Here is a 22,804-nt window from a genome sequence, read left to right on the forward strand (position 1 = left end):
TTTGAATTTATCAATTCTAGTGAATGTGTAACATTATCTCATGATTTTACTTTGTATTTTCCCCTGATAATTAGTGTTTATAATCTTCATGTGATTATTAGCTATTTGTATTTCTTTTGTGAAGTGCCTATTCAAATGCCCATTTTTAATCCTCATCCGAGGACATTTTTACATTTTTTGTACAGACAGAGTGGGAGGGAGAAAGAGGAAGAGAGAGAGAGAGAAACATCGACGTGAAGGGACACATCGAGTGGCTGCCACCCGCACAACCAACCAGGGCCGGGGACAAACTGCAACCGAGGTACATGCCCTTAGCGGGAACCGAACCCGGGCCTCTCCGGACCGCAGGCCAACGCTCTAACCGCTGAGCCAAACCGGCCAGGCAAATGCCCATTTTTAAATTGGGTTGTTTCTAATCTATATATCTTTATATCTTACTTTATTATTATTATTATTTTTTATCCTCACCCGAGGACATTTTTCCACCTTTTGTACAGATAGAGTGGGAGGGAGAGAGAGGAAGGGAGAGAGAGAGAGAAACATCGACGTGAAGGGACACATCGAGTGGCTGCCACCCGCACAACCAACCAGGGTCGGGGACAAACTGCAACCGAAGTACGTGCCCTTAGCGGGAACCAAACCCGGGTCTCTCCAGACCGCAGGCCGACGCTCTAACTGCTGAGCCAAACTGGCCAGGGCTATATCTTACTTTATTAAAAAATTTTTATGGCAGCCCTAGCCGATTTGGCTCAGCAGTTAGAGCGTTGGCCTGTGGTCCAGAGAGACCTGGGTTCGGTTCCCACTAAGGGCGTGTACCTCAGTTGGCAGTTTGTCCCTGGCCCTGGTTGGTTGTGTAGTGGCAGCCACTCGATGTGTCTCTCTCACATCGATATTCCTCTGTCCCCGCCTCTTGCTCTATCTGAAGATAAATGCAAAAATGTCCTCGGGTGAGGATTAAAAAACACACAACAAATCTTCTGTAAAGAAATTCATGCTAGTTTTGCTGTTGCACCTCAAAATGCAAAAGTTATGACCACAGAGTGTGATAAGTGCTTAGTTAAAATGGAAAAGGTAATAAGTTTGTAGATAGAATACATGAACAGAAAATGTGTTCTGATTGACAGCTATATAGGGTTTAGTTTTGTCTGTGGTTTTAGGCATCCACTGGAGGTCTTGTAATGTTCTCCCCACGGATAAGGAGGAACTCGTATAGATTACTCTAATCTTGTTTTATTGTTATTGGAATTAATGCACTCACTTGACATTTAAATGAACATTTTTACATGGTGTTTTGGATCATAGGCCAGGGCACTCAGATCATGTTTATGTCAGCTATTAGATATCCTCACCAAACTTACTGGCATTAGAGTCATTTAAAGGGGCAAAGAAAAACAGTCTAAAGTAAGAAGTACTATACAATATTGGTGTACTGTCATTGAAGACACCTCCAACAAGGTAGAGCACCTTTTTTCCTCCTTTAAAAAAAATTGTGATACGATATACTTGATGTAAAATTTACTATTTTAACTATTTTTAAGTGTATAACTGAGTGGCATGAAGTACGTCCACTGCAGCCTTCACCCACTATCCGTTTACAGAACTCTTCCATTACCAAACAGAAACTCTGTACCATTAAGCAGTGACTTCCCTTTCCCGCCTCCCTCCAACTCCTAGTAATCTCTCATCTACAGTCTGTCTCTGAGTTTGTTTATTCATATAAAATGTGTTCTTTTGTGTCTGGCTTATATCTCTTGGCATAATGCTTTCAAGTTTTGTCTATGTTGTAGCAGGTAAAGAATTTTATTCCCTTTTAACGCTGAATAATATGTTATTGTATGTATAGACCACATTTTGTTATTCATCATTCATCAGTGGACACTGAGCTGCTTCTACCTTTTGGCTATTGTGAATAATGATGCTATGAACATTGGTGCACAAGTATCTGAGTCTCAACTTTCAGTTCTTCTGGATATATACCCAAGAGTGGAATTGCTGGATCAAATGATAATTGTTTAACTTTTTCCAAAGTTAAACTGTTTTCCAAAGTGACTACATTGTTTTACATTCCCACTAGCAATGCACAAGTCTCCATTTCGCCGTATCCTTGACAATGTTTATTTTTAGGTTTTTGTTGGTTTGATATTAGTCATCCTAATGAGTGTGAGATGGTATCTCATTGTGGTTTTGATTTACATTTCCTTAATGTCTAATAAATTGATGATGAGCATCTTTCATGTGCTTACTAGCTATTTGTATATTTAATTTGGAGATAGGTCTATTTAAATTCTTTGTCCATTTTTTGGGGGGTGTTTGTTGTTGAGTTGTAGGAGCTCTCTTTCAGTATTCTGGATATTAGTCTTTATCAGGTATATGATTTGCAAATATTGTCTCATTCTTTGGGTGGTCTTTTCACTCTCTTGATATGCATCTTTTGATAAATAAAAGTTTTAAATATTAATGAGGTCCAATTTTTTTTTTTTTTGGCCTGTGTTTTTGCTGTCACATCCAAGAAATCATTGCCAAAATCCAATATAATGAAGAGTTTTATATCTTATGTTTAGATTTTTTATTTAGATTTTTGTATGTAATGTAAGGGTCTAACTTCATTCTTTTGCATGTGGATACTCAGTTTTCTCAACACCATTGAAAAGACTGCTCTTTCCTTCCTGAATGGTCTTGGCATTCTTGTCCGAAATAATTTGGCCATTGATGCAGATAGGACACTTTTGTTGTTGTTGTTAACTGTTACCAGAGGATATTTTTTCCATTGATTCTTTTAGAGAGAGTGGAAGATTGGGGGGAAGGGGAGAGAAAAAAAGAGGCGAGAGAGAGATATTGATGTGAGAGAGACACATCTGTTGGTTGCCTCCTGAATGCCTGGTGCTGAGGATTGAACCTGCAACCAAGGTACGTGCCCTTCACTGGGAATGGAACCCATGACCCTCTGGTACGAGGGCCGATGCTCTTAACAACTGAGCCACGCCGGCCTGGGAAGAACTTTTTTTTTAATGAAACATATGAGCCCTGGCCGGTTTGGCTCAGCGGTTAGAGCGTTGGCCTGCAGTCCAGAGAGACCCGGGTTCGGTTCCCGCTAAGGGCATGTACCTTGGTTGCAGTTTGTCCCTAGCCCTGGTTGGTCGTGCGGGTGGCAGCCACACGATGTGTCCCTCTCATGTCGATGTCTCTCTCTCTCTCCTTCTCTTTCCCTCCTACTCTATCTGAACAAAAAATGGGAAAATGTCCTCAGGTGAGGATAAAAAAAAAAAGAAGAAGAAGAAACATATGACATTGTAAACCTTTCTGTCTGTGCTTCAGTATTTCTCCTTAGACATGAGGCTCCTTGCAGAAGTGATGAATTAAATTAATATAAAATATCAGCCGAGTTGAACTTGTTGTGGATTGTGTGTAAACTGGATGCATATATTTGAAGTTCTTAATGTGACAATAGGGTTTCTTAAAGGAGCATATGTTTTGAAAGGTTTTTGGTACAAACCAAAGAAGATAACCTTCATTAAAAAGGCCAGAGAGCCTGACCAGTATGACAGTGGTTGAGTATCAGCCCATGCACCAAGAAGTCGCTGGTTCGATTTCCAGTCAGGGCACATGCCCAGGTTGTGGGCCAGATTCCCAGTGGGGGGCATGCAGGAGGCAGCTAATCCATGTTCTCTCTCATCAGTGTTTCTATCTCTCCCTCCCTCTCCCTTTCTCTCTCTAAAATCAATAAAGAAAAAAAGAAATGAAAAAAAAAAAACAGAATTTCTCATTGTCCCAATTTTTGACACAATGTTCAGGTATCCTCACAACTTGCAAAATGTAGAACTTGCACATTACCTTGCTCCCTAATCCTCCAAACATGTTATCTACTGTATGCAAGAGATTTGGGGGGGGGGGATGGGCACCTCCATATCAATGAAAGTTATTAACCTATATATACCCTCCAACTTATTCTTGAGGGATTTATCAGTTTGTGAGTGGATCAAAAGTATACAATTGTTAAAACAACAATGAGATATCACTTCACACCTGTCAGAATGGCTGCCAAATCATCAAACAACAAGTATTGGCGAGGGTGTGGAGAAAAGGGGACTCGAGTACACTGCTGGTGGGAATGCAGACTGGTGCAGCCACTATGGAAAACACTATGGTGTTACCTCAAAAAATTAAAAATTGAACTTCCATTTGACCCAGTGATCCCACTTTTAGGAATATACCCTAAGAAGCCTGAAACACCAATCAGAAAGAATATATGTACCCCCATGTTCATAGCAGCACTATTTACAATAGCTAAGTTCTGGAAACAGCCCAAGTGTAGACAAATGTATAAAAAGCTGTGGTACAGCCCTGGCCGGTTTGGCTCAGCGGTTAGAGCATTGGCCTGCGGTCCGGAGAGACCCGGGTTCGGTTCCCGCTAAGGGCATGTACCTCGGTTGCAGTTTGTCCCCGGCCCTGGTTGGTCGTGCGGGTGGCAGCCACTCAATGTGTCCCTTTCACGTCGATGTTTCTCTCTCTCTCTCTCTCTCTTCCTCTCTCTCCCTCCCACTCTATATATCTGTGCAAAAAATGGAAAAATGTCCTCGGGTGAGGATAAAAAAAAAAACAGCTGTGGTACATATACACAATGGAGTACTATGCAGCTGTAAGAAAGAAAGATCTCTTATCCTTTGAGACGACATGGAGGGACCTGGAAAGTGTTATCCTAAGTGAAACAAGCCAAGCAGAAAAAGACAAATACCACATGATCTCACTTATTTATGGAATATAATGAACATAACAGTCTGAGGAATAGGGCAGACCCAGAAACATGGAAGTAGGGTACAGACTGACAACCCTCAGAAGAGGGGGTGGGGGGAAGGGAAGAGATAAACCACAGAACTTATGTATACATAACCAATGGACATGGACAACAAAGCCAGGGATGGGGCGGTGGGGTTGGGGAGGAGGGTGTCAATGGGGTAAAAAAGGAGAAACATCTGTTACAAAAATAAAATAAAAAATAAAAAATAATAAAATAAATTTTTTGTCGTTTTTTAAAAAAAAGTATACAATTGAAAATGAAAGGGAATATAGAAATAGGTGTAGTTTGGTAAGTAAAATGCATTCATTATCCCTCTTAGTGGTCTCTTTTTTTCTTTCTTTTAAATATCTTTTTATTGATTTCAGAGAGAGGAAGGGGAATATAGAACATCGATGAGAGAGAAACATCCATTGGCTGCCTCCTGCACGCCACCTACTGGGGATCAAGCCCCCAATCTGAGCATGTGCACTGACCTGAATCAAACCAGCAAACTCCTGGTACATGGGACGATACTCAACCAACTGAGCCACACCAGCCTGGCATAGTAGTTTTTCTTAAAAGCACTTCTGAACTGGGTTTTTGTTTCTTTTTTTTTTTCTGAAACAGTAGAATAAGGGGGTAAACTAAGTGCTTGAACTGAGAAACTAGGGTAACAGATTGTTATTATTTTTAAATCCTCACCTGAGGATATTTTTTCATTTATTTTCAGACCGAGGGGGAGGGAAGAAGGGAGGGACGGAGGAGAGAGAGTAACATCGATGTGCAAGAGACACATTGGTTGGCTGCCTCCTGCAGGACCCCAACCAGGGCCAGGGACCAAGGTACATGCCCTTGACCAGAATCAAACTTGCTACTCTTTGGTCCAAGGACCAATGCAAATAACAGTCTAATAGGAATATATTATGAAGACTCAACCCGAAAAAGAGAATTGTGAAGACAAAAAGTGATAATCTAGTACTAGAGTCCAATTGATGATTTGTATCAAGGATCCAGTTAGAAAAGCTGAACTTGACAGAGCCTAGGGTGGAATGGGTTTACAGCGCTTAAAGGTTCATTTTTTATGTGTTTTTTTTTTTTTTTAATCCTCACCCGAGGACATTTTTTCCATTTTTTGTTCAGATAGAGTGGGAGGGGGAGAGAAAGAGAGAGAGAGAAAAACATTGACATGAAAGGGACACATTGAGTGGTTGCCCACCCGCACAACCCAACCAGGGCCGGGGACAAACTGCAACCGAGGTACGTGCACCTTGCGGGAACCGAACCCAGGTCTCTCCGGACTGCAGGCCAACGCTCTAATCGCTGAGCCAAACTGGCCAGGGCAATAATAGTTTTGACTATAAAGCAGTAAACTTACTTTTATGTAAATCTCCAAAGGGATTTGAGGTGACTTGGAAAATTAAACACATATAAAATGGGCCAAAAGACTTTATTTATTTTTTTATAGAGGAAAGGAGACAGATAGAAACATTGATCGGCTGCCTCCTGCATAGCCCCCACTGGGGATTGAGCCCCCAACCCAGGCATGTGCCCTGACCAGGAACCGAACCGGAATCTCTCAGTCTATGGGATGATGCCCAATCCATGAGCCACAACTGCCAGGCAAGACTAATTTTAATAAAAGAAAACCCTTAAGAAAATATGCTTCCAAATATTATCCTTTATATAATAATTTTGTTAGGGAAAACTTATTCCACTATCACTGTCATTTCTTAGACATTTTAGGAATTCTTTTGGAAGTTTTGTCAGAGCCAGTGTATAAATCTACAAGAAAACCTGCTTTATTGCTTAAGTAGTCATACCTCTGTTTTATCCAGCTTAACTTATTTTTCCTTTTATTCAGTGATTGCTCTGAATGACCCCCCACCCCCGTAATCTGTTGATGAAAAAGTGCCATAGAGAGGGATATCTAAAACAATGTGCTGTACCACTGAAAGTAATTTAAAAAAGAATTTCACATATGTTTTGAGTAATTATTACATTATTGGAATAAGTATTCATTGCCTCAAGGAGTGATTATTTTGAATGGAAGAAGGCTCATTTGGATAAGTTCTATTATGTTTATTTTATTTTTATTTATTTATTTATTTATCCTCACCCGAGGACATTTTTCCATTTTTTGTTCAGATAGAGCAGGAGGGAGAGAGAGGAAGAGAGACAGAGAGAAACATCGATGTGAAGGGACACATCGAGTGGCTGCCACCTGCATGACCAACCAGGGCCGGGGACAAACTGCAACCAAGGTACGTGCCCTTAGCGGGAATCGAACCCGTGTCTCTCTGTACTGCAGGCCGACGCTCCAGCCGCTGAGCCAAACCGGCCAGGGCTATTATGTTTATTTTTTAAAGGCATTATTTGGGGAGAGGAGGTGAAAAAATATAAGGCATTTTATGTTACATCTCATAACAGTTTTTTTTTTCATTTTATAATATTTTTCTTTCTTATTTTGAGGTAGTTTGTCTTTTACAGAGAGAACTTATTATGGAATAAATCTAGTGAAAAATTCTTGTCTATTAATTTGTTTCTTTAACTGAACTAACCTGTTTTTTATTTTTTATTTATTTATTTATTTATTTTTATCCTCACCCGAGGACACTTTTTCATTCTTTGTTCAGATAGAGCAGGAGGGAGAGAGAGAGAGACAGAAACATCGATGTGAAAGGGACACATCAAGTGGCTGCCACCCTCACGACCAACCAGGGCCGGGGACAAACTGCAACCGAGGTACATGCCCTTAGCGGGAACCGAACCCGGGTCTCTCCAGACCGCAGGCCGACGCTCTAACCGCTGAGCCAAACCGGCCAGGGCCTAACCTGTTTTTTAAAGACTAAGCTATTTTTTGTTGTGCCCCTAATTAAAATTTTTTCTTACACGTTTACACTGTTTTATTTTCTTTGGCCCAACATAATCACCTTATGTGTTATTTTGATTTCCTAAGAATATTAATACATGATAATACTAAGTCAGCACTATCATCCTAAAAGACCAGTGCTTTTGGTAGAACTGATTTTCTTATCAAGACTATAAAATCGACAGCCTTAATATATTTAAAACATTTCCGAGCAATCCTTAAAAAAATTTTTTTTTTCTTTATTGATTTTAGAGTAAGAGGAAGGGATAGGGAGAGAGAGAGATAGAAACATCGATGAGAGAGAACATTGATTGGCCACCTGCTGCATGCCTCCCACTGGGAATTTGGCCTACAACCTGGGCATGTGCCCTGACCGGGAATTGAAGCGGTGACCTCTTGGTGCATGGGTCGATGCTCAACCACCGAGGCATACTGGTCAGGCTCTGAACAATCCTTAATTTGAAAGACTTTTATTGTAACTTCATGCTAATAAAAGACTGTTCTAGAATTGCATTGGATTCTAAATGGGAAGGCTATTTAAAGAGTAAAGGGTCACCTGAACTACTTAATATATATAATTCTATATGTGCATATATATGATATTTGTGCACACTTGTGCTATATAAGTATTCTTTGAAAGATGAAAGTTTTAAAATGTTTTGATGTAATAAAAGTTATTTATTTTTTGTTAATCCTCATCTGAGGATTTTTAGAGTGGAAAGGAGGTATGTGGGGGCAGGGGGAGAAAAAGAAAGAGAAAAAAATCAGTGTGAGAGAGAGACATCGATTGGTTGCCTTCCCCAAGGCTGGGGATTGCACCTGCAACCCTTTGGTGCATGGGCCTACACTCTAACCACTAAGCCACACTGGCCACGGCCATTTGGCCATTCTTATTACTTTTTCTTAACTCAAGGATTTCTTACACTACTTTCCTCAGGAAAAATGAAGTACTTTTACTATTTCTGCAACCAAGCGTGCTTTTGAGGTAGACTTTCAATGTTAGGAAAGAATGTAAAAATGAATAGAACCCCATTGTGTTATATTATGGATAAAAGTTCTTTGTATTACTTGAGATAAACACCTTCAAGACTATTATTTTTTTATATGTGTGTATATGTATATGCGTGTGTGTGTGTGTGTGTGTGTGTGTGTGTATATATAAATAAAACTTTTAGGTAGCCCTATTTTATTTTATTTATTTATTTATTTTTTTATCCTCACCCGAGGATATTTTTCCATTTTTTGTACAGATAGAGTGGGAGGGAGAGAGAAGAAGTGAGAGAGAGAGAGAAACATCGATGTGAAGGGACACATCGAGTGGCTGCCACCCGCACGACCAACCAGGGCCAGGGACAAACTGCAACCGAAGTACGTGCCCTTAGCGGGAACCGAACCCGGGTCTCTCCGGACCGCAGGCCGACGCTCTAACCGCTGAGCCAAACCGGCCAGGGCTAGGTAGCCCTATTTTATATATGTAAATCTACACTTAGTTCCCCAGCTTTGATTCCTTTTATGTTATTTCTGTATCCCAGTTTTCACTAATCTTAAATTTCTCTCCAAATTGCAATAATATGTGGTTTGTTCCTAGAGCATTAGGAAATGTAAAAGATTACTTAATAAAACCCAATTCTATCTCCTCCATTTAAGGGCGAGTGAAAGAAATAATCAATTACCAGTGTTTATAATCCCTACTTTCCATTGCTAGTAATAAATGCATCCAAGTGTATGTCAGATACTTTTTGTGAATGTCAGGTAAAAATCATGACTACAGAAGAAATACACAACTTTAACATTGGGCAGTGAAGACATTTCAATTGTTGAAGATTTTGCTTACCTTGTTTCAGTCATCAATTCAAATGGAGACTATAGCCAAGAACTCAAGAGAAGGCTGAGGTTCAGAAGAGCAGCAATGGAAGAATTAGGAAAAATCATCAAGAGGAAAGATGATGTCATTAGAGACCAAGGCTAAGATCATCTACACCTCATATTTCCAGTTACAGAAATACCTCATTTTATTGTGCTTTGCTTTATTATACTCCACAGATCAGTTGAGTTTTTTACAAATTGAACACAAGACCCTTCACCAGTAAAAAGATAATGACTCACTTTATTGTGATCCTTGCTTTATTTCAGTACTCTGAAACCAAACCTGCTATATATCTTAGGTACTGTATACAGATGCAAAAGTTGGTGTGAGAAAAAAATTGGTTCATTTGAAATTTGTCATTGAAAAAGAACTTTATGGATATCCTGGACCACCAGAAAGATGAACATGTGGGTCCTAGAGCAAATTAAGTTTGAAAGAGCACTGGAGGCAAAATGACAAAACTAAAGCTGCTCTCCATCAATTATATCATGAGAAGGCAAGGTTCTTTGGAAAAGACAGTAATGCTGGGAAAAATAGAAGGCAACAGGAAAAGAGGAAGACCAAATATGAGATGGATTGACTCCATAAAGGAAGCCATAGGCATGGGTCTACAGAACTGAGCAGGGCTTTTTGAGAACAGGACATTGTGGACCTCACTCATTCATAAGGTCGCCAGGAGTTGGAGCGGACTCATCGGCATGCAACACACACAGTATTATTAGTTGCAACAGTAAAATTACTAAAATGAATAATTAAAAAAAAAATATTATGGGCTGTTTTCAACATAAACTTGTTTTCAAAATAGTCCTAATGTAATAACTACCTTTGATTATTTCTTTTCTGCTAACATGTTCTCTGAATGTTTGCTTTATCATAGGGATAATGTCCACTAAGAAAAGGACAAATAATAATGGAATCAAGTTGCAAAGCAAAGATTTAGGTTAAACCTTATGTATAAAGCTTGCTGGACATGGAACTCTAATAATGGTTTACCTGACAGATCATGAGATAATTATGATTATTTCAATGCTTGGGAACACTGGCTTGAGTCATGCAAAGGAATCCAGTTTGGATAATTGTTATGGCATTGTGCTAGGGGACTAAATTAACTGACTACATAAAAGTTTATTTTCTGTTTTTTATTCACTCCTTCAATTTTCCCTCGAGATAAATAGAATAACATTATTAGTGGTTATTAAAGGATGGATTTATTTTCACCTGGATTGCCAATTCATTATGTATCTAAATTTTATTACTTCTTTAAGATTCAATATAGAGGACAGTCAGAGTATTTCAGTTAGCTGGGAGAACTTATGTGGAAATATATTATCTGAAGTATACACTAGAGGTTGCACACCGGTGGCCCATGAACCTAACTCAGACCACAGACTATAGTTTGGCTCAAATAGTTTGTTAGTTTTTAAAATTGAGTCAGTAGTTAAAAATGGAGAGATTACAAGTGAAAATATAGGCTATCACACAGTTGACAACATATGGCTCTCATTCCCACAGCTACAGCTGGGTAGCTGATTCTCTGACCCTGATATAGGTGTTTGGAACATATTATCTGAATCTGAACCACAGAAAGTTTGGCTGGTAAGCTTTATGGTACCTTGAGATACTGGTTATAAAAATGAATTGTCTGTATAATAAGCCTGAATAAATCATACATAGATTTTTTTTTTATCCTCATTCGAGGACATTTTTCCATTTTTTGTACAGACAGAGTGGGAGGGAGAGAGAGGAAGAGAGAGAGAGGGAAACATCGACGTGAAAGGGACACATCGAGTGGCTGCCACCCGCACGACCAACCAGGGCCGGGGACAAACTGCAACCGAGGTACATGCCCTTAGCAGGAACCGAACCCGGGTCTCTCCGGACCGCAGGCGGACGCTCTAACCGCTGAGCCAAACCAGCCAGGGCATACATAGATTTTTTGTTTTTATTTTTATCCCCACCCGAGGACATTTTTCCATTTTTTGTTCAGATAGAGTGGGAGGGAGAGAGAGGAAGAGAGGGAGAGAAACATTGACGTGAAAGGGACACATTGAGTAGCTGCCACCCTCACGACCAACCAGGGCCAGGGACAAACTGCAACTGAGGGTACACGCCCTTAGCGGGAACCGAACCCAGGTCTCTCCAGACCGCAGGCCAGTGCTCTAACTGCTGAGCCAAACTGGCCAGGGCTAAATCATACATAGTTTTCAGAAAACTTGGTAACCTAGGTTAATTGATCCCTTTTTCTATCCCTCTGTATCTCCTTAGTCACATTGTTATTGATCTTCTAAAATTTATTATAAATATCTAGTTATATATCTCTCTAGTGCACTATGAGCTTCTTTAGGCCAGGAACCCCCTTGGATACCATAAACCAAGGATGCTTATGTCCCTTATATAAAATGGCCTAGCCCAGGCTGGTTTTGCTCAACGGTTAGAGCATTAGCCTGCGGACCAGAGAGTCCTGGTTTGATTTCCGCTAAGAGCATGTGCCTTGGTTGCAGTTTGTCCCCGGTCCCGGTTGGAGCCGTGTGGGTGGCATCCGGTTGATGTGTCTCTCTCACATCGATGTTTCTCTCCCTCTCCCCCTCCGGCTCTATCTAAAGATAAATGCCAAAAATTTTTTTTTTTTATTTTGGTGAGGATAAAAAAAAATGGCTTAATGTTTACATATAACCTGTATTTGCATATAGGCTACATCAGGGTATGCCTATACATCACTTCATTCTCATGAATTCAGTGTAGTGCTCTGTGCATGGCAAATTTAAGTTTGGGTTTTGGGAACTTTCTGGAATAACCCCCCCCCCCCGAATATTTTCTATCTGTGGTCTGTTGAATCTACGATACAAAACCCATGGATATGGAGAGCAAGCTGTACTTAGTACATAGTAGGCATCCAAATGTTTGTTACATTTTGCTAACTTTAATACAGGCATTTGATTGCGATGAACTGTTCTTAAATTGGGGAAAAATTACATATTAGCTATATCGATTTTTTATTACAATAAGCTCCTTTGGTTAAAGAGCATTTTTTAAAGTTATCTCAATAATTTTCAGTTTTCCTGTTTTAAATTGAAAACCATATTCTATATACAATTTCCTAGTAAGTGTATAGATTCTCAGGAATAGTTGGAGTTAGGTAATTTTTTTCATTTTATTTAAAAATATACATTTCTAATACTCAGGAATTTTTTTTAAAGTCTTTTAATTAATATTTAATTTTGCTTTGTAGTGAATTGTAATTGGCAGTCTTTCAAACTCCACTTGTTTACTTATTTACATATCTACTATTTGGGAGTTATTTGTTTTTTGTTTTTGTTTTTTTATCCTCACCTGAGGACATTTTTGCATTCATCTTCAGACAGAGCAGGAGGAAGAGAGGGAGGAAGAGTGAGAAACATCAATGTGAGAGACACATTGACTGGTTGCCACCCACATGACCCCAACAGGGGTCGGGGACAAACTGCAAACAAGGTACATGCCCTTAGTGGGAACCTAACCCAGGACTCTCTGGTCCACGGGCTGACTCTCTAACTGCTGAGCCAAACTGGCCAGGACTGTTTTTTTCATTTTTATTTTCCTTTATTGGTTTTAGAGAGAGAGAGAAAGTGAGAGGGGGAGAGAGAGAAAAACATCAATGAAAGAGAACATCAATTGGCCGCCTCCTGCATGCCCCCCACTGGGGACTGGGCTCACAATCTGGGCATGGGTCCTGACCGAGAATTGAGCCAGCAACCTCTTGGTGCATGGGTTGGTGCTCAACTACTGAGCCATACTGGCTGGGCTAACTTTCATATTTTAAGTAAAATAGCCCTGGCTGCTTTGGCTCAGCAGTTAGAGCATTGGCTTGTGGACTAATGAGTTGCAGGTTCAATTCCGGTCAAGGGCATGTACCTCACTCAGTTGAAATTTGTCCCCAGCCCTGGTTGGGTCATGTAGGAGGCAACCAGTCAATGTGGCTCTATCACATTGATGTTTCTCTTTGTCTGTTTGTCTTTCTCCCTCCCACTCCACCTGATGATAAAATAGAAAAATATCCTCGGGTAAGGAATAAAAAATAAATAAATAAAATAAAATTGAGATAGTTTTTAGAAATTTTCAACATCTCTTCTTAGATTATTTGTGATCTTGGGTTATAACATTTTTTATTATGTCTGTTACTGTGTTAGGGTCTTCAAATAATTTTGAAAAGCAGAAAGGGTCCTCTAGTATCTGTTTATATGAGAATTGGAAAGATTTTATTTAAACTTCCCGTAATTAAATCTTCTAGTTATAGTCTCAGAGAACCAACATTACATACCATAGTTCAAATAATTAGAGAACGTTGATGTTGATCACATTTATAGCATAAGAGCAAATAACTATTCTTGGGTGGTTGGATTGGATTTTGTTTTTCATAGTGATTGGTGGTGGTGGTTTCTCCTAGTTATAATGTTTTTAGGACTTTTAGACATTATACTTAGTCATTTCTGCTCTTCTATTTAATATCATCTCTCACAAAAATTCAGAAATTGGAGAAGCCTAATGATATGTTGAGCCTAAATGTCTCTAGGGAAAATGACTCCCTATAAAGTTAAAATAATACATATCTTTAAAATGTCAGTATCTGTTGTAAGGGTTCTTCATGTATCTTTGAGTCACTTATTTTACTAGACTGGGTAGTTTCTTTAACATTATGAAAGTAGAATAATATGACTCTACTTACTGAGGGCAAATATCCACTGACAGAATCAAAATTTAAAATTTTTCTTCTATTCCACACTTAGACATCAGGTTAGGTTTTTAGCATCATGAATTTGGTTCTTGTCTATATCACGATGGCAAATTTAGGTGTTAGGGTAGAAGAATAGGTAGTTAGGTATAGGTAGACTTAGTTTAAATGGGTACTTTAAAACAAGATGAGATTGCTCTGGTTTATTCTTGTAATCTTTAGTCTGTTTCAGTTTTAAATACTGCTAATCAGCTGCATTAAGTTTCTACTATATTAACCTGAAATATGCTAGAGAAAATAAACTAAGACAAAATCAATTAATTTTTTTGTTTTTCTTTTAACATTTCAGGGTCATACTTGGCTCAGGGTGCCAGAAAAGTAAATAATGCACAATACTTAGGTTTATTTTCAATACCCTTGTTTTGTTATGGCCAATTAGATGAATTTTAGTGATGATCACAGGCTTCTACATAGGAGGGGGCAGTAACTCCTTTAAATACCAATTTCCAAATGGTGTCTCTCCGTTCCAGCCCATCACAACAGTTTTAAAACCTGTTTTTGTTTTTGTTTTGTTTTGTTGCTTTATTTTGTTTTTTAACAGGAGAGCCAGTGTAACTCCTTCAAGACTGGAGTGACACACTCTGCATCTGCATCTGCCTCATGTGAGTTCTCATTTTGGCAGCAGCACTCTGCTAGGCTGGAACCTCTGTAGAGGTTTGCCCTTTTTTTTTTCCTTCTAAAATCTATAAACTACTACCACAGTGTGTCTTGGTGGCAAAGGTAAAAAGTGCATGAGAATTCCAGACTTCCCTGCAAAAAGTTTTTGGCTCATTCCAAAGGCACTGTCTCCTTTAACCTAAGTTCCATCTTGTATGAACAGCATCTACTCAAAGCTCAGAGCTTTCATCCCCACAGCATGCAGTTGAAATCTTTTGAAGAACTTTTTCTTCTTGGAGATGATGGAGTAAAGAATACCTTTAAATGCTCTCAGTAGCTTTAGCTTTCAAGGCTTTGGTTGTTCTCTTTATAGGCTAGTTACGTAACCTGAGAACACTGTGTGCTGCCCTAGTGGCTGAAGCAGTCCTCTTTTTTGGACTGTAGCCTTTAAATAACTTTTCCCTTTGTCTTTGGATATTGGGTAAATTAGGATAGGACTGAGGACTTTCTCTGGGAAGAAATAAGCAGTACATGTGTGAAGTTATGTTTACTCTGAAGCTATGTTTTGTGAAGTTAGTTGTAAGAATTGAACTGGAAACTATGCATCATTTACTGTCCAGTTTTGCAAGTGAAATTGTAATTAGAATCTTTACAGCTGTGGAGAGGCATAGCAATCTATAGTCAGAGGTAATATGTATGGTTCCCCACATATGTCAAAGCTGGCCTAGTTGTTTCATAGAGGAATTTTTCAAGGAATGGTGGTACTTTGTAGGCTTCAAGAAATAGTCATTTTTGCCACCAGGTCAGAACAAATTGTGATTATTCCCAAGGGACACTTAAAACAAAACATCTAAATTCATGTTCTGTGCAACTGCAATTCTGCTTCTCAAGCCCTGGTTGTACTTTATAGTTCCCTGGCAGATGATTTAATGGCCCAGGAGTTCATGTTACTGAAATGATTATCCGGGAAGCTTATGAGAAAATGTCAATAGCTCGTAGTTCTTACTGATTAATATAGAGCTTAGTGAAATAGATAGTGTTGTCAAGGTGGAGCTTGGACTCGCTTTGCTAAATCCATTCCCGTCTGTGACTAGAGCAGTTTATTTTGGACTAGATAAAAGAAATTGGAGGGATAGTTAGTGGCTTTCAACATCCAAGCTTAAGTTTGGATGGGTTATATAATCTAGAAATTAATTTTTAACAATTGTAGTGTAGTACACCCGACCACAACTTTGGATGAGACTTGGAGGGACCTAAATTCTGGCTTCAGCTGATGTTTGTACTTGCCATATAATATAATTTCAGGTCAGCAAATGGGGAAAATATGTCGTGTTTTGGGGAAGTACTCTAAACTCATTGAGAGAAAGGAAATTTAAAGTATTTATTTCTATAGGTGGAAATTTTAGAAAATCATCTCATTTGAACACTTGAGTTGTTTTGCCCTGGAATATACAATGTGGCAGGTGTATAAGGCTTTGTTTTTTTTTTGTTTTTGTTTTTTTGCTATTCTTGGGTTTGTTCTCGCAAAATGGGGATCTGAGATTTTATTCCATCCCCTCCCCCTGTATTTTTTTCCCCACTTAACATTCTGAATAAATTGATTTGGTTTCAATTCAAACTGTCTCATAGACATAGATTTTAATCACCATTACTCCATCACTCTATAATTATCTGATTCTCTGACTAGGGAAAATTGCTCATTTAGGGTGAGCCTGTATAGCAGTGATTAAGGTTTGTTTGTTTGTTTTGTTTTTGTCTCCCATTCTTAAGGCATATCCAGCAAATTATCATTCTGAAAAATTATTAACTGAAAATACTTGATATGGGCCAAATCTATAAGAATCAATGGGTTACCCAAATTGGTTAGCTATACTGGAATTTTGTTTCATTAACTATTATTTGAAATAAGTGGGGTTTTGTAGTTAGAGAAATAAGTTTTGTTTTAATGGAAATTATGTTAAAATGTTATTTACTTTTCATTGGGGTGGATGTACTGGGTGGGGTGTGAGATGTTATTTTATATTCTCAAACTAATTCAAATTGACGTCAGTGGATACCATGCTTTCCTACTTTTATGATAATACATCTGCTCTTATCCTGTTAGTGTGTACAAATATTTAACACTTCCTTTACCACAGTGTATATATCTATCATCTAGATTTAAGAATTTCACACTTGAGGCTCAAATAGTTTTGTTTTGTTTTGTTTTGTTTTGTTTTGTTTTGTTTTGTGGGGGGATGAGGATGGGGATGGAATTGAGGGGAGGAAAAAAATATAGCCAGTTTTGAAAATGTTAGCTGGGGTTAGCATTAGCATTAAATTATTACCCCTGAGACAACAAAGAAATGATAGCCTTTTAGGCATTGTTCTGATGTTATGAGACTTAGGGCATCTCCTAAAAGACCTTAAAAATTCTAGGCTTTTTAAATATGACAAACATTTATTACAGGACTGTGAATGCTTGCCTTGCTTTTAAAAAGTTTTTATTTAATTAAAAAATATAGATAAATACATTAATATGTTACACATTTTTAAAAGTGCAAAAGAAGGTACATAAGGTCTTCCTTTTTCCTTCCCCTTCTCTTAGCCATTCATCTCCCTTCTGTGGAGGCAACCAGTGTTATAGTCTCTTTTATATATTTTCAGAAATAGTCTAAAGGATTGCTTTTGGAAAGGGAAAGTTGGATTGTACTCATTAAAATATTAGCATTAACTTGGATAGGCATACTAATTGCAATGAAGAACAAATCAGTTTAAGTCATAGGCTGTATGTTAATCACAGATAGGAGCACTGTGATAATGTAATGATAATAGTTGCATTATTATGAGACTATAGGGGTAGAATGAAATTTTTTTTTTTTTTTTTGCCTTACTTGTCATTTAGCAAGATAGCAGGTCTTTTGGGTAGGGTGGAGGTGGGGGTCTTTTTTATTTTAATATGGCTCACCTACTCCTAGACACTGATGGAAGGATGCTTACCTAAATGTTTCATTTGTAAGAAATCCAATTAAAGGACCAACATTTTCTTTATGCTGAACTGCAGTGATGGTTGTAAAAAGTTTTTTGTTTTTTTTTTCATAGAAAATTTCAGACATATACAATATAAGAGAGAAACCCCCATATTCCAAAATCCATTTTATTTCACCTGTAAAAAACAGTATGATTCTTTGGCAGATAAAGAGAGATATATATTTTATACATATACTTGTACATCCCAGTTTTTCCATTATCATATTTAATAAAATGGATCATTATTCTTTAATATCTAACTCCCATTTCACATCCCGATTGCACTAATTATCTCAGACATGTCCTTTTATGGTTGATTTTGCCATAATAGTTTGTAAAATACAGTATTGTTAGGGCTGATAAGAAAATAAGTTAATCCTGACAATTATAGGGTGTCCTCAAACAATGTATACACAAAAATATATAATTATAAAGCCAGTGATTATTAAAATAGAATTCATTTTCAAAATGTAATAAAATCTGCAGATACCCTGTATACATTTTGGGGAGGACACCCTATAGTAGAATGATGCTGCTTGAAAAAGGAATGTAAAACAGCTACCAAGCCAAATAGGAATTTCAAAAACAGAGTGGGTTTTAAAAAGCTCATTTTGAAGGATTCCTACACCAGTGAAGCCTTCAATATATAGACCTCTCTACCTAGTTTTCTATATCACTTATATTCACATTGTTAATATCACAACTGCATATTAGTCCCCCCCCCCCCCCTTTTAGATTATGGGCATGAAAAAAATAGATAAAGAGGAAAACTGTTTGAATTCATTTTCTTAAGAATGAAGGAACTATTCTGAAATGTCTGGTAATTCATCTATTGCTGCTGTTCCTACTATAATATGACCTATTTCCACAGACTAACAGTTGAGTTCTGTGCTTACTTGGGGCAGTACAAAATACGGATTTTGGGTGGAAAAAAAGAAAAAATGGCAGATTTAAAAAGTGGGAGGAATTGGTAGAAATTTAGGAAGATGGAGGAAAGAGTAGAAATTCACTCATTTGCCTTCTATTTTAATTGGCTATTCTTTTAATCAGAATCTTTTCTTTGTGCAGTGTATAAGTCCCCGGAGTATGAGTCCCTTGGTTTTGAGCTGACTGTGGAGAGATTAGTTTCTATTGGCTATCCTCAGGAACTACTCAACTTTGCTTATGATTCCACATTCCCTACCAGGTAATTATTTAAGATTTTTTTGGATTAAGGCTCCTTTATCCTCAAATTAATAATTCCAACTGCAGCCCTGATCAAACATAAAAAATAAAAGTTTTTTTGGTGGGGTTTTTTTTTTGGTTGGTTGGTTGGGTGGTGGTGATTCTAAACTTTGCAAGGACTTTTCATGTGCACTGTATCTTTTATGTTCTTGAATTGAGCTTAGTTTATTGTTTGTGTTTTTTTTAAGTACATTTTCTTTTTTTTTTTTTATCCTCACCCGAGGACATTTTTCCATTCTTTTGTTCAGATAGAGTGGGAGGGAGAGAGAGGAAGAGAGAGAGAGAGAAACATCGACGTGAAAGGGACACATCGAGTGGCTGCCACCCGCATGACCAACCAGGGCCGGGGACAAACTGCAACCGAGGTATATGCCCTTAGCGGGAACCGAACCCAGGTCTCTCTGGACTGCAGGCCGACTCTCTAGCCGCTGAGCCAAACCGGCCAGGGCTAAATACATTTTTATTGATTTTTTTTAGAGAGAGACAAAGGGGAGGGGGGTAGAGAGAGATCAATGTAAGAAAGAAACATAGATAGGCTGCCTCCTGCATGCCCTCTGCTGGGGATGGAGCCCACAACGCGGGTATGTACCCTGACCAGGAATCGAAGCGGGACTTCTCAGTCCATGGGACCATGCTCAATCCACTGAGCCACACTGGCCGGGTGAGCTTAGTTTATTGTTACTGAAGGAGATCCATTTATGGAAAAGAAATTGGATTAAAACTGATGGCCAGTAATTAATCACAGATGCTCCTACCTTTGGTTGTTGGAGAGCAGTTACATGTTTTGCTAATACACTTAATTTGGTAATCAGGAGCATCTTTTTCTTTAAATTTTTTATTTTTATTGATTTGAAAGAGAGAGACATTGATTTGTTGTTTCATTTATTTATGTATTCGTTGGTTGCTGCTTATGTGTGCCCTGTCTGGATATCTAATCGCAGCTTTGACATACCAGGACGATGCTATAACCAACTCAGCTACCTGGCCAGGGCTAGAGGAGCCTCTTGACAATTTGTGTTAATGGATTTGATAGGAAAGGTTTAAGATTAAGAAGGATGATGGTTTTTTTTTTGAGATGTCAACATCATTCATGTCCCATATACAACATCTAATAGAGGGAAATACAAGCCAGTTTAGTTGTCCAAGGAAATTAGAATGGAACCGGCTGTATTAAGAGGAATTATAGTTTATACCTTGTTTGATTAAGCTCTCATTCTTTATAGAAAACAGTTTTGATTATCTAGACTAAGTATAATACTTTTTAGTTGCTCTGGGATTCGTTTTTAAGATTTCATTCACTCACTTTAGCCTCTAGGGTTATGTTGTTTTGGGACATACTTGAGTTTCCATAAAGCTTGAGTAAGAGGAGTTTGGTTCATGGTGATTGAGTAATTAAGATTATTGCCCGTATTACTTTGCATTATTGATAATGTTTTCATTTTCACATAGGGGACTTGTCTTTGATACACTATATGGAAATCTTTTGAAAGTTGATGCCTATGGAAACCTCTTGGTCTGTGCACATGGATTTAACTTCATAAGGGGGTGAGTACAATGATACCATTTAGACTCTTTCTAGAGTTTTTATAGTCAAACAGTATGAAAATGACAATGTCTCCCTGGATTTAATATACTTTTCTATCTTTTTATTATTAAAGAGCAATTCTTTTACATAAGGATACTTAACAATTATTTATTAGGCAGTTAAGACCCAAACTGACTTATAAATATAATTAGCAGTTACATTTTGTTTATTATAAGTGCTTTCTAATGATACAGTATCCAACAAAGCTAATCTTGAAACTTGCCCAAAAAGAATTGTAGTGGCTTTGACTTACTTGAAATTCTAAGATTTTTATTTTCTCCTTTTTAATACAGTTCTCAGGTAGCTGCTCAGAAGAGGTATGTACATAAAAGTGCTTTGAAAAATTTAAAACTACAGCAGTGTAAATGACTAAGATTTTTGACAGCTAATACATTATTTTTTTAATATTCTAATGAATATCTTCAAATATTTGATTATATTAAAAAAATTTTAAAACAGGTTAGAAATGAATACAGGGTGATACTATGTAAAACAAATAAAGATAAGCTTTATTTTCATAATCAGAATAGTTTCACTATTCTTACTAATTTGGATTCTCCACCCTAGTAAACAACAGATAAAATTTAGTGTCTACTGTATTTTGGTGAAACATCCTAATTTTCTCTTTAAAAATTATAATACTGCAATTTGACAACTTCTATAATTGTGGTTTTACAGTTACATATCTTCCTTACTTTTATACTACCTAATTTACCACTGACACTGCATTAATGTCAGAGCAACTCTTAAAACCAAAATAGGTTATATACGTCAGTCTCTCATGTAACTTTTCCATGTATCACTCATTCTCAATGGCAAAGTAGTAAAAACTGCACAGTCTACATCGAAATTGTTAGAGAGATAACGTCTTTTTGATAAATACATTTTGTGATAAGAGGCATAAACTAATTCAAACTGTACTAGAGTTTTCCTTTAAATCTGAAGCCATAGAAAGGCTCTACTTATTATTATTATTTTTAATCCTCACCCGAGGGTGTTTTTACATTTATCTTCAGACAGAGTGGGAGGGGGAGAGAGAGAGAGAAAAACATCGATGTAAGAGAAACACATCAATTGGTTGCCACCCGCATGGCCCCAACTGAGGCTGGGGATGAACCGCAACTGAGGTATGTGCCCTTGGCTGGCATCGAACCCTGGACTCTTTGGTCCTCGGGCTGACGCTCTAACTGCTAAGCCAAACCGGCCAGGGCAGCAAGGCTCTACTTAGAATTGAAGCATCTTATTCAGGAATCTTCAGCTAATATTCCACAGGCTCAAAGATTTCCAAGTATAGATAGTAAGGAAAGTGTGAAGTAAACAACCCCACCTTGACACACTTGGACAGGCCTTTCTTTCACTGTTCCTCTCATGAGGGGTGTGTTCAAGACCCATGAATATCAGGATGCAGGAGTTAAACGCTGTATGACTGAAAGTAGTACTAGCAACCTGAGCTATTTTACATATGGTTGTTGTCACTATAACTCAGAATCCCAGTGAAAATGAACCAATATTCTATTTATTAATGTCTGGAAAGGGATTTTTGTGTTACAGGGGGAGGGGTAGTCAAAGAAGAAAAGGAAAAGAAGCAATTCTATAAATTAGTGTACTACAATTAGATTTACTAACTCAATATCCACAGACCTTCTTTCTTCCCCCATCTAAGCCAGTAAGGTTTCCAAATAACTCCTTTAGAAATACATTTAGCAGTGTTTCAAAAATAAATCATTTATGAGTAAATGCAGAATCATTCAAATCAGCACTTAGTACTCTATAGTCTTTAGAGTCAAAAGGAAAGACTGAAAGAGACTGAGGATGGAAGATGAGGGAGAGAGTTACTGAAGTATATGGTAGACAAAGCTGGAAAGGTAGTTAGGGCTTCTTCAGGCAGCACCTTATATGCCTTGCCAGTGAGTTGGGGCCTCTTTTTTGGACAATGATAACGGCTTTTAAAGTTTTATTTATTTATTTTCTTTATTGATTTTTAGAGAGAGAGAAAGGGAGAGGGGGAGAGAGAGAGAAACATCAATATAACAGAACATCGGTTGGTGGCCTCCTGCATGCCCCCCGCTGGGGATTTGGCCTACAACCTGGGCATGTGCCCTGACCCGGAA

General features: G+C 38.1%; 1 protein-coding gene across 3 annotated transcripts in view; it reads left to right on the plus strand.

The window, feature by feature from the left end:
• The window catches only part of NT5C2 (5'-nucleotidase, cytosolic II), a 98,270-nt gene that overhangs the window by 60,141 nt on the left and 15,325 nt on the right, over window positions 1–22,804 (plus strand). For 2 of the 3 annotated variants that reach the window (XM_036264712.1, XM_036264714.1), the window contains exons 4-6: window positions 18,953–19,070; window positions 20,558–20,653; window positions 20,987–21,010. In XM_036264712.1, the coding sequence (XP_036120605.1) occupies window positions 18,953–19,070; window positions 20,558–20,653; window positions 20,987–21,010 (238 nt within the window). The remainder of the gene's footprint in view (window positions 1–18,952; window positions 19,071–20,557; window positions 20,654–20,986; window positions 21,011–22,804) is intronic. The other variant, XM_036264713.1, reaches the window with a different exon arrangement.

The sequence above is a fragment of the Molossus molossus genome, unplaced genomic scaffold, assembly GCF_014108415.1.
Source record: "Molossus molossus isolate mMolMol1 unplaced genomic scaffold, mMolMol1.p scaffold_m16_p_17, whole genome shotgun sequence".
Classification (NCBI taxonomy): Eukaryota; Metazoa; Chordata; class Mammalia; order Chiroptera; family Molossidae; genus Molossus; species Molossus molossus.